The 13,635-nt window shown below is 30.7% G+C and overlaps 1 protein-coding gene across 1 annotated transcript in view; it reads right to left on the bottom strand.

Moving 5' to 3' along the window:
* Positions 1-10,509: 10,509 nt before the first annotated feature.
* The window catches only part of LOC141395312 (pancreatic lipase-related protein 2), a 55,886-nt gene continuing 52,760 nt past the window's right edge, over positions 10,510-13,635 (bottom strand). The window contains exon 5 of the mRNA XM_073970971.1: positions 10,510-11,141. Coding sequence (XP_073827072.1) covers positions 11,009-11,141 — 133 coding nt within the window. The 3' untranslated portion in view covers positions 10,510-11,008. The remainder of the gene's footprint in view (positions 11,142-13,635) is intronic.

The raw sequence follows: 13,635 nt of genomic DNA, 5'->3' as shown, positions 1-13,635 counted from the left end.
CTAATAACACGTATATAGTAAGCACATTGCACCATTTATATTGAGCACCAAAAAATCACTTTACTAACATTAAAATAAGAAATTCTATAGAGGAAAGGAACGAAATTTTTCATGGATGTTGAACATTCCAAAATCGTTTCTATTTTTTCTATATCTAAAAATTGATCTTCTTCTGGATTTTACAACACAAAGTAATCTAAGCGAAAGTTGAATTGTGTATCCATTCTGATTTGTGAATTGGTTAACTGAAAAGTAATAAAATCTGCACTTAATTCCTACTCAAATGCACAAAACTTCTCTATCACTTAATATTGCACTAATTGTTTAAAGCACTCAAAAATTGTACCTTACTAACATACCACGCTAGATTTAATATATAGCCCATTTACTTAAAGATTGTCACATCACAAAAATACTGTTTCGAGAAAAACGAGTTTTAAGTCGACATATGAAATTTGACTTTCCAACTTAAAAAGGTTATTGCACGTTGACCACTTTGATGAACAACCTGAGGGTTTCAATTTAACAAAAATATTCTCCACATCTACCTCTGTAAAGTTGCCAAAGACACTATATACCTAAGATGCTAGGATTCCAAGATATCTTAAGTTGAATACTTCGAAAAAAAAAACTAGAAATGGGCGGAACTTTTCCCCCATGCTTTGGTTACGTTCCGATTTAAACTTTAAAAACTCCGATACACGTGTCTCATATTTTTAGCTCTACTTTTATAATATACTCAGTTTTCCTTGTCATTTTTTGTTGTTGTGTTATTATTTTTTAAAAATAAATATAAATTCTGTTAATTTTCAAAAAAACGCATTTTGTTTGATTCGATTATTTCACATCAACCGGCTATAAATACAATAAAGAGTTTTGAAAGCACTGTACATACAATTTGCACCATAACATAGTTAAATCTGCACGTAGTTTTATATTAAGTTACATTATGGCACATTATGATATTAAATATAACACAATAATTTAATATTTTATATATAGTCAAGTTTATTTTTAAGGACATCACTATATCTAAAGAAAGAGTCGGGCAATGTGTAATAAATAAATTATAGAAAATATTAAGGCATGTTTTCATATGTATGTTTTCACGTATTATTTATTCAGAATAAATATCTGTTAAATTTTAATTTTAATTTAATTTTAATTAAAAAAATATTCAACATTTATCGTTTTATATACGCAATTTGAATCATAAAATAGTATTATTTAATGAATAAATTATATTGTAAATATCCATTAGTTGTTATATTTTCAAATAAAATTTAATTGTTATAGACATTTTTTTGTTGTTAACTTTTCTTGTTTTAAATGAGAGGAATTCACTCTCAGGCTGTGTTGACAATAATGAACCCATTTCCAAATACAAAACACATTCTGATTTGTTTCATGGATTATTTTATAGAAAACAATTAAATGAATATTTTAAAATAGCTTAAGAAAACCTTAAATAAGATAACGAACATATAATAAAATATAAAAAAAAAATCTTATAAAATGTAAATATGTTAAATGCGAAATAAATATAGCAAATCATTAAATGCTTTTGTGAGTACAATTAAGTTGAAAACAAGTGTAAATAGTGACAAATTAAATTAAAAAAAAACCTATGTATATTTAGGCAAAATAGTGACATAAATTAAATTAAAAAACCTATGTATATTTAGGCAAAAATATACATATAAACATAACTAAAAATTTGTATGTAAAAACTGGGTGTCTTAAAATGTGCATGTGTTAACAAATTACTTACATAATTTTCAAAATATTTATTTCCAAGTTAATCCGTAATAATATTTCTCCATATGGTTACAATGTCAAAATATTGAACGATATACTACAATTTCATTTCAATACCATCCGACACATTCCCTTATAATAAGCATCTGCAGTTTACCGGCTTATAATTATTTAAATTGTTATTGAATGTAATAAGATTTGCCAAGGCCGATGCACAGTGGTGGCACTTACATGAGAAGGTGTGACAAAAATACTTCTAAATATTATATCGAACTGAAATTGTTATCAATGGGTCATAGTGGCCTAAAAACACTCTAAGTATAATATTGAGGTCCTAGGTCCAAGATTTCGCGTGGTTGCCATGTAATGAATCATTCTGAATTGAAGTATTTTACTGTTACCGACGCATTTTTCAACCAAATTCGCTGTAATCCCGTACCAAGACTTTTTAATGCATAGTAAACCTCCCTGCAAAAAATTGTCAGTATTGGTCCATTATTTGGTATACGCCCTATATGATTTTTATATCGATTTATTTAGGCAGATGTCAACCAAATATTCTAAGCGCATATGTTCTTATAATGAACTCAGACTTCAGGACACCATCTTATAAAGAAATTTCATATCGGTTCACTTTTGACCACAGCCTCCATATAAGGTTACCATCCTTTTCTTGGTACTTTATAAGATTTAACTACATTTGCCTGCAGAATTACTTGTAATGCATTTTTGGCTCTCAAACACATTTGGGACACATAAGGGTGCCCCAAAAATAAAATTAGTTATTTGTTAAAGTTAATACCCCAAATATTTTTTCTTTCGCGAGTTTTCATTACAGCTCTAAGTTACCATGACCATAGAAATCGCCAATAGCACAAAAAATATTTTATTGAAACTACGTGTAAGAAAGGATAGTAAAATTACTTAAAAATATTCCAAAAAAATGTAAATTCAGCAACTAAAAAAGGGAGTTAAACTTTTGGTCATAACTGCCAAAACCGCAAATTTCCGCAAAAAGTCTATACAGTTTTGAAATCAACAGGCGCTAGGCTTTAATTTGGTACTAGTGGCCATTCTTACGAATTTTTGGAAAGTAACTTAAACGTTAAGGAAATCCATACAACTATATTAAATATTTTCATTTTGACCGATATTATAACAAAAATATATGGCAACACTTACAATTTAGAAGAATTTTCATAACTAGAAAAATGAAGCTAAGGCAATTTACTAATATAGTCCTTTGTTAATAATAGCCCTTTGTTTTATAAATTCACTTAGAATATAACAATTTTTTCTTATTTTTCAACAATTTTTCTTCAAAATTAGTCATGTTTGTGAGGCTTTTTCTCTTATGAATCGCGAAAAACGGAAAATATAAGTTGAGTTTCGAAAAATTTGGATAGTTTTGAAGCGATTTGCATTTTTTAATTTTTATAACGATGCCATGCATTTTTTGATTTTTTCGTTGGGCGCATCCACTGTGCGATGGTACGTATACTTACTGTCACCAGTTATACGTAACCTAATCTTTATACCCTCAGCATTTATGCTAACGAGGGTATATACACTTTCATACGGGCAAAATGTGCCTCATCGAAATAATGGTTTTAGACCCCAAGTATGTTTGGACGAAATATGTTACAGACAATTTGGAGTCGATTTAGCAATGTCCGTCCGTCTGTCTGTGTGGCTGGTTGGTGCTCTCGAACGGATAACCCGATTCGATTCAAATTTTGGCTTTCGTAATATTTTACCCAAAACTTAGTTTAAGTTCGAAGATGGGCTATATCGGTCCACTCCTTCAGCTACCTCGCCCACAAAAGTTCAAAAATGTTCGGAAAAATTTTTCGTACGGTAACTCTTGAAGGGAGTGGCCGAATTGGTCTATACTTTACACATCCCAATATATCTACCAGATATAGATCAGGTTTAAATATGGACTATATTTGTCCACTCCATCCGGCACCTCCCACACAAAATTTCGGATAAGTTCCCTTGGAGACCTGATATGGAATCACTTTGATTTTTGTTGAAGCAACTTGCATTCGCTGCCTCAATTAAGATTGTTAAAAGTTTTTTTAGGGGTAAGTCCACAGTCGGACAATAAGCCCAGCTGATTGTTATATTTGCTGTCAAAAACATTATTGTGATTTAAAATACAAGGAAACTTAAATCACAATAATGTGGAATCTATTATGTTTGTTGTCAAAATTTGTTAACAGAACTCTGAATGGCCGACCTTCTGTAGGCCTTGGGTAAGTCCATACTTCTTTAGCAAAAAGCTCGAAGAGTGTAAAAACCCCCTATGGCACCATATGCTGTGGCTGGAGATCCACTTCCATAACGGTCAATGGCGATCCATTCCATTTAGTATCTCCTTCGCAAAACTTTTGATCTTTAATCCTAAACAACATTTTTGTCGGTTCAAACGGTTAAAACCCCCTAAATACATACGTATTTTGGGAAAAATTTGTTTCAATGTACACAGGCTGAGGGCATATCTCTGTCGGCAAAGCCGACTGATACTTTTTTACTTGTTTTTTCTTCAGAAATCATTTGGAACACCTTATGAAAAAACTTTTAATGTCAAAATAGTGTCACGGTCTACGCATTAATGTTGAATTAGGACGAGCTATTGCGACTGCAACATTATAAAATCTATTGAAAATTTCAGCTTCATATCGTCACTAGAAATGCCCAAAGACGTAACCCTCAACGTAACCCTTTGAGGGTTACGTCTTTGGGCATTTCAGGTGACGATATGTACTACAGTCTAAACTTCCCAGGGTCCAAGAGTCAGCGAGCTAACATTGGATGTTAACAGGTTGGTCGGTGAGCACATGCGGGCAAATTACTTGGTACAACAATGAGCAAGGAACTAAGGTTCCTGTGAAGGACAGAATCCCGAAGTATGTGTGTGAGACGTTAAGCCGAAGTTTCCGTGTGGGACGGAAGGCCGAAATTTCAGTGTTGTAAATACCGAAATACACGAAATGCTATTGTGTTGGAAATATTTCGGCAACTTTCGTTAAAATGTAAACCAGAAATGTTCCCTATGACATAAAATTGTATATATTATATTTGATGAGGAAATTGGGGCCCAGGGATATGGAAAATAATTTATATATTATATGAGAAAAAAAGTATCAGTCGGTTTTTCCGACAGAGATATACCCTCGGCCTGTGTGAATTGCAGGTGCGCACCCGTAAAGCCCATCTTTGAACTTAAACTAAGTTTCGAAAGTTTTGAACTTTTGTGGGGGAGGTACTTAAAGGAGTGGACCGATATGGCTCGAACTTAAAATAAGTTCGGACACCATATTACAAAGGTCAAATTTCGGACCGAATCAACAGATCTGTAGGAGAGTTATAGTGCGCTCCAAACACTACACATGGTGTCATAGGGGAATTTTACACCTTTCGGGCTATCTTCTCAAGAAGCATTAATTTGCCCCTGATAAAACTTATACCGTCGTAATGCGAGCAGTGTATACAAGATGTTACAAAAAACATCAAAGCTATTGGAGAGCAGGTCCGAAATCTTATGTGGGAGGTACTCGAAGAAGTCGACCGATATAGTCCATGTTGGAATCTCACCTATGTCTGGAAGAGATTTCACGATGTGCATATTATGGACTAAATCGGTTACTTCCTCCAAAAGTTATCGAGCGCCAGGGACGTACGCAGGGGATTTGGTCCGATAAAATTTTTTGAGCTACTTTAACAAATTATTAAGTTTTTTCTCTAAACTAATTTTTAGTTTAGGAGATTTCAAATGAAAACGTATATTTTTCTGAATGTTCTCTACTCAAAATTTACTTTACTAACAAGTTGAGAAATATTCAAAAATAATTTTGAGAGAAACTTCCAGTAAAATCTGATTACTTCTTTATGCCATGTCATTTCATTATCAAATAATAAAGGGTCGCGGATTTTTGTAATAAATATAGGTCTTTAGGTTTTAAGCCCATTCTGTATTCAAAAAATTTCTAGTTCAGTATCGTAGTGAGAGCATCTATATCGTATCTACCCAACAACCCGCGTCTTCTTATGTATAACAATGGACACCTTCAAAGTAGATGTTCGACCGCCCCTAAGTTTGTCCTGCATCTGGGTTCCATTAGCCTTCTCCGAGTAGAACTCACGATGTTTGCCGTTGTGGTAGCACATTGGTGGATTAACTGACTCACCAGTTGGTAGATCGATTTACTTAGAGCTACCTTGAGGTGGTTTATCTGTATCATTAATATCATTAAAAGTGCATGAAATTACATGTCTTTTGGACAAAATCTACAATATATCAAGAATCTATCTCGAAAACCAATTAGAAAATCGTTTTACTGTCTTAATGAAAAATTTATATTTATATTTTAGATAACTTTGTTTCTACTTATTAGGAAAAAATAATGGGGGAAAAAGTATTGTTGTGCGTCATAATGTGCTAATATCTGCTATAAGTAGAATACCCACCTGAATTTTTTCCTATCACTAACAAAGTTGTAGCTAAAAGCAACCATAAACGAAATTAATACTCAATATGGTTTTGAAATCTGCTGTAATTTTTATTGGATATTGTACCTTCAGCCTTTAAGCTAAAATAAGAATGTACTTAACCGAAATAATGGCCTTAGACTTCTCATCTGTTTTGAGAAACCCACTTCAAACAATTTGGAGTCGATTTAGTCCAGTTCGTCCGTCTGTCTGGCTCGAGCGCATGGTAACTCTCGAACGGATTTGGTCCAAATTTTTGATTTCGCAATATTTTGTCCAAACTTTTTGTCATATCGATCCACCCCTTCGGGCACTCCTCCACAAGACTTCAAAATGTTTCGCTAAAATGGTGTTCACAAAAACTCTCTAAGGTCCAAATCGGTTTACTCCTTCAGGTACCTCCCACATAAAATTTCAAATATCCGATTTCAATGAAACAGCCTAAAATTACTTCCAGGCGTATATATGTATATTAAGAAGGTCTATATTGGACAAAATATTCGGATACCTCATTCACAAAGTTCAGCATAAGTGCAGTTTAAGGGCTGTTCGAGAATCCATTGAACGTTTTCGCCAACTGTTTTTAGTCTTGTTTATAGCGATATTCTATTTTTCGTGGGTAAGTCCATGATTGCTGACCCATAAGCTCTAAATCTTACGGTGACCAACAAAAATGACGGCTTGACATGACAACTATCAAAAGGAATGACTTTAAACATTGGGTTCACTTTCCAGGACCATTCTTTCATGGTATCTTCTCCACAAAAGTGGAAAACGTTTGCACTTTTATCGAAGTCAAATTTTTGAGAACAACATAAGCATTTATTCGCAAGACCCACAATCTTGTAGTTATAACGCTAAATGTTTCGAAATTTTTGTCGGTTCAAAAAAAATTATGAATTTTTATAAGTTTGCCTCCGCCTTACCGACAAAAGTGATTAATCATTGGGCATAGTCCTTGCAAAGGTTTTTAATGTCATCGAGTCCTTAAACATCTACTCGTACAATTAAAATAGAAATAAGCCGGACCAATAACCATGTTTTAGCAAAGCCCAAATATTGGTTTCGTAGACTCAAACAGAACTGTGAGTAGGATTCGGAGTCTATGAGTCGTAGTTTGTATCGCCCGATTCCTGATTGATAGAAATGTTTTTTTTTTTTTCAATGTAATTTTCTGAATTTTTAGTTGGCTTGCACGAACTCTATGACATCTTTTAAAATATAATGTTTTGGTGTATTTCAGGCATAAATGATTATTTGAATTAATTCTCTTTAATTTAATTAAAAGAATAAAAGAATATTATATTTTTACAATATCCAGATTTAAAAACGGAAGCCGTAGATAATTTTTGATTGGAAATATTCGATACAAGACTAATCTCGTATTCTAGTTATTCTTCTTTTTGGAGGTATATATTTCAATTAATTAATTGATGGTATACAAATAACATTAACAATTTTTTTGAGAAAGATCTTTTAGTCAGAGGAGATCTTTTAGACGAGGACTGCCTCGTGGTCAAAAATAAGTTGAATTGAAAACTTAATAATATAAATCTTTTTAAATCTGACTGAAGTTAGTGTGTGGTATCTGGATATGTACTTTAAAGAAGAAGCAAAGGCGTTATGTTCGGGCCGAACTGTTTATATCAAACTGTTTACATTCAAACGTGGATCTATTTTGAGCACTTTCTGCATGGAGGTTCTCCCACCAAAAGGATTCCCTAAATCCATATTACAGACGATATTTTTAAAAATTAGAAATACTGAAAATCTTTATATACCGAAAACGTGCACTTCTATATTAGCAATTCTCTGCGGAAGTTAGAACCCAAAATGCCAAATAAGAGCTAATGTGATTTAAAATTCCGGGATACACTAAAACGTAAACCTATATATTCATTTGAAAGATTTTTTTGTTGCTGCGTCAATTCTGTTAGAGTTAACATCAAAATACCAGACGGAAGTTTTGTATGGGGACTATGGCTAACGTGGTCGATATGGTTCATTTTTAATTCTAAACATCCAAACACAGCAATATATTATACTGTGTTCCAAATTTCAAAATTGTATCCAAACTATTGCGAAATCTCTCTATTGAATTTATATACTTTGTGTCCATGAAATCAACTGCATATAAAAACAACTAAAAATCAAAAACCTTTAAAATAGCTTTATGTAATGCTATACAACATTTTTAACTGTCCTGAATTTTGGTGAAGTTGTCCCAACCACCCCTCCCCCCTCTCCCATGAAATCCTGCGTACGTCCCTGTCGAACTCACAACATTTTCGAACTTTTGTGGGGGAGGTACCAGTAGGAGTGAGCTGATATGGCTCATTTTCGAGCTTAAACTAAGTTTGGATAAAATATTACGAAGGTCACATATTGGACCAAATTGTTTTATTCGTTCGAGAGTTATCGTGCGCTGCAACCAGCCAGCCAGACGGACGGACATTGTTAAATCGACTCCTAATTGTCTGGAACGGATTTTGTCCAAACATGCTTGGGGTCTAAAACCATTATTTTGATGAGGCACATTTTGCCCGAAAGAAAGTGTATGTACCCTCGTTAGATACAATGCAATACACAATAGAGAACTATAACTAACTAATGACATAAATCATACGCCATTGGTACTTGTATTTTAAGGGTGGCTAACATGTTCCTGTGAAATAGTTATGATAATATTGGAAAATTTTTAAATAAAATATTCTTTTTAGGATTGTATTTTTATTATTATTTTTTTAGTTTTTAAGTTTAAGCTGATTATTTTGGTCATTTGATCAAATAAAAAAATGTTTTTAACATGCACTTTTTGAGACATCTTATATGAATTAATATTCTGAAATGAAAAATAACTTAAGAACGTTATTATTTCTTTATAATTATAAATGTGAATTTATTAATTTTCAAATATTAATTTTAAACGTGGAAAAGAAACATGAAATTCCTTTGAGTGTAACTACAATTCCAATGCTGAGACAGTGACAATAATAAATCTAATAATAACTTTAGGTTATAAGAAATTATATAACTTACATAAAATATGTAATTATTAGTTAAGATGAATATAATAAAAAAATAAATATATTAGCAAATATAAATAAATTTATTTTATATGTTTGTGATGAAAATAAATAGAAAAAAACAAACATTAAAAAATATTCTCAATAAAAAACCAAATTGTTAATATTAATAAAAATGACAAAATAGGAAATATATAATTAACAAAACAAAAAAGGAAAAATATACTAAATTATTATAAATAGTAGTATCCCCTTTCTGATAAATAACCGCCCACAAAAAGAACAAAAAAAAAACAAGTTCATAAGTGTTTTATTCTATTGTTTAAATAATAATAATAAAAAAAAACCAAAACAACTAGAAAATCAAATCAAACTAAAATAAAAATTATTAAAAAAGCAAAATGTGTTATACAAAATTATTTTAATTCTTTTTAAATGTTGATTATTAATATCATTTAAATATTTAAACAAAATATTGAAACAACAAATTAAAACCAAACCTAACCTATAAATGTAGTAAACAAAATCGACTGAGATACAATTTAAATAAATATAACATGAAACTAAATACAAATACAAATTTCGTGAAAAAGAGATTTTCAATTCTTATGTGTTGTTTCCCATACTTCATCTACATATATAAATATAAATACTTAAACTAATATATTAACATTAAAAACCACAAATTAGAAAAATTTTGAAATTACTTTTGTTTTTGCAAAAAAAACAACAACAACTATACTTCAGCATTAAACAACAACTTTTGCCACAGTAACATAAAAATGCAAATAATTTTTAAATTATATAAACTCATTCCTAGTATCCCCAAAATGAAAATGTAAATTATAATAAATCGAAATATTAAACCAAAAATTGTAACATCATTATTACCCATAAAACTCATCTTAACCCTTATATACAACACCATAAAATCAAAAAAATAATATAAATAATAATTAATAATCATAAAACGAATGTAATGCAAGTATTTAAATAAAATGTTAAATTTATTCAAATATTGGTAATGAGTGATTTAAATTATTTTTTGGCGAACGATTGTAGGGTCGATCACAGCAATAAGCGTGGATTTTCAAGCAATTTTTTCATCCACCATCTCAACAGCAAGTCATTGGGTCTAAAGAACAGTGTGTAGTGCTTGTGTTCTTACTTCGGTACATTTCCATCGAATCCAGCTCTGTACTTTTCAAGGAAAACCCCCCATTAAAACAACTTTCTTCTTATTTATTATCTAATGATTAGAAATTGATATTTATTTAATTATTTATTTTACAAAAATAAAGTCAATATTTGTTCGGCAAAAGAATGTAACAATAATAACCACAAACAATATCCCAACAATTATGATTTATTTTTAAGGGCCCAACAACAAAATGTTTTGCTTAAATATTTTAATGGCTTAAGATTTTCTAATGAGAGTAGTTCCGATTATTAACTCACATTAGAGAACCTTAATTTCGTGGTAAGTATATGGACCCTTGTTATTAAACATTAACATGATTATTCAAAACAAAACTTAACAATTAGCCGCACTTAAACAAAATGAAGGTAAGGAAATAAATACATTTTACAAAATTGCGTTTTGCAACAACAAATAATGGCGAATGAAATTATAATAAAAATAATAATACAACAGAAGAGACGTGGGAGGGAGGTGAAGAACTCTAAAATTAAAATCACAACAAAATTTTTACTAAATAAGGAAGCAACCGCTAAAATTTAGGGACATGGCGTCGTCTTCGTACTCCCAAATATTCACCCGTTGTTGCTGATCTTCCCTTGCCGGGGAAGCCACGGGCAAATGGTGGCTTAGCATTTGTTGTAACATAGTAGGTACCTCGAGCTCTGAAAGAAATGTGGACAAAAAATTAAATATATAAATTAAAAAAAATTAATTATAAGGACAATTATAAGGTCTTCATTTGAAATTTTCTATATATTTTTCAAGGAACTCCCGTATGCGTGCATATTTTTAAAAATATTTTTCATATGCGTGGATATTTTTAAAAATATTTTCCATAGGCGTGAATATTTTTAAAAATATTTTCCATAGGCGTGGATATTTTTAAAAATATTTTCCATAGGCGTGGGTATTTTTAAAAATATTTTCCATAGGCGTGGATATTTTTAAAAATATTTTCCATAGGCGTGGATATTTTTAAAAATATTTTCTTCAGGCGTGGGTATTTTTAAAAATATTTTCCATAGGCGAGGATATTTTTAAAAATATTTTCCATAGGCGTGTATATTTTAAAAATATTTTCCATAGGCGTGGATATTTTTAAAAATATTTTCCATAGGCGTGGATATTTTTAAAAATATTTTCCATAGGCGTGGATATTTTTAAAAATATTTTCCATAGGCGTGGATATTTTTAAAAATATTTTCCATAGGCGTGGATATTTTTAAAAATATTTTCCATAGGCGTGGATATTTTTAAAAATATTTTCCATAGGCGTGGATATTTTTAAAAATATTTTCCATAGGCGTGGATATTTTTAAAAATATTTTCCATAGGCGTGGATATTTTTAAAAATATTTTCCATAGGCGTGGATATTTTTAAAAATATTTTCCATTGGCGTGGATATTTTTAAAAAATATTTTCCATAGGCGTGGATATTTTTCAAAATATTTTCCATAGCCGTGGATATTTTTAAATTATTTTCCGTAGGCGTGGATATTTTTAAAAATATTTTACATAGGCGTGGATATTTTTAAAAATATTTTCCATAGGCGTGGATATTTTTAAAAATATTTTGCATAGGCGTGGATATTTTTAAATTATTTTCCATAGGCGTGGATATTTTTAAAAATGTTTTACATAGGCGTGGATATTTTTAAAAATATTTTCCATAGGCGTGGATATTTTTAAAAATATTTTCCATAGGCGTGGATATCTTTAAAAATATTTTCCATATGCGTGGATATTTTTAGAAATATTTTTAATAGGCGTAGATATTTTTAAAGATATTTTTAAAAATATTTTCCATAGGCGTGGATATTTTTAAAAATATTTTCCATAGGCGTGGATATTTTAAAAAATATTTTCCATAGGCCTGGATATTTTTAAAAATATTTTCCATAGGTGTGGATATTTTTAAAAATATTTTCCATAGGCGTGGATATTTTTAAAAATATTTTCCATAGGCGTGAATATTTTTAAAAATATTTTCCGTAGGTGTGGATATTTTTAATAATATGTTCCATAGGCGTGGATATTTTCAAAAATATTTTCCATAGGCCTGGATATTTTAAAAAATATTTTCCTTAATCCTGGATATTTTTCAATTCAATTCAATTTATTTAACTTGTAATTCAAAGCCAACCGGCCCATCAGTGTAAATTACAAAATGCATAAGAATTGCTTAACCAAATAAAAAGGAAAAACTACTCGAAAAATATAATGTAAGACCAAGAAACTAAAAACTAATATAAAAATATGCATACCAATAATATATACAGATTTACTTTGAAACTACTCCAAAACAATTTCAATCAATATGCAACATCCAAATCTCACATGACATAACGTCACTTAAGCAAAAGTAATACATAATAATAAATATATATATATATATATATATATATATATATATATATATATATATAATATCTAAGTGCACTTTCTAAAAAATCAAAAAAGGAGGCAAGCAAATACACAAAACTGATGAAAAAGTAATATACTGGAAGAATACAATATTAATGTCACTATCTGTTCAAAGGTACGGCAATGGCACGTACCGAAGTGAAATGCCGGATAAGTAATTTAGTAAACGAATTAACCGATACACCAAAATTTCTTAATTGGTCAGGCAATGCATTAAAAATACGGATTACTCTAACAACAAAAGAATCCGACATAAGAAGAGAAGCATTCGGCATAGTCAACTGATTCAGACGCGTAGAGTGCAAAAAACAGAACGTCTGTAAAAGAAATAGGGGAGTTTGGTTCTTAATACACTTGAAAAGCAACAACAACAAACGTGTTTTGACAAAATTATTAAAAGAAAGGCCAAGGAATTGAACAACATAGGGTGTAATATGCGCACGACGATTCAACTTGTAAACATAACGAACGGATCTATTGACTGCCAGTTGAATAAAATCCAATATTCCTTGCGTGGTCCCAGAATAAACCTCCAAACCATACATAATTGTTGGCAAAATAATAGCACGTGCAAGTCTCATCCTAACTTCCAAAGGCAAGTGCATATCAGTATTGTAAAGACACCTCAAACTGAAATTAACTTTCGACACCAAGGAACAAACATGTTTATCAAAAGAAAGCCGGCTATCCAAAACAACACCCAGACATTCCAAATCATTTACAAACTGAAC

Source organism: Musca autumnalis, unplaced genomic scaffold, assembly GCF_047663935.1.
Source record: "Musca autumnalis isolate F117 unplaced genomic scaffold, ASM4766393v1 scaffold_2, whole genome shotgun sequence".
Taxonomy (NCBI): domain Eukaryota; kingdom Metazoa; phylum Arthropoda; class Insecta; order Diptera; family Muscidae; genus Musca; species Musca autumnalis.
The sequence above is the reverse complement of the archived record's forward strand: the minus strand, read 5'-3'. Positions and strand labels throughout refer to the sequence as shown.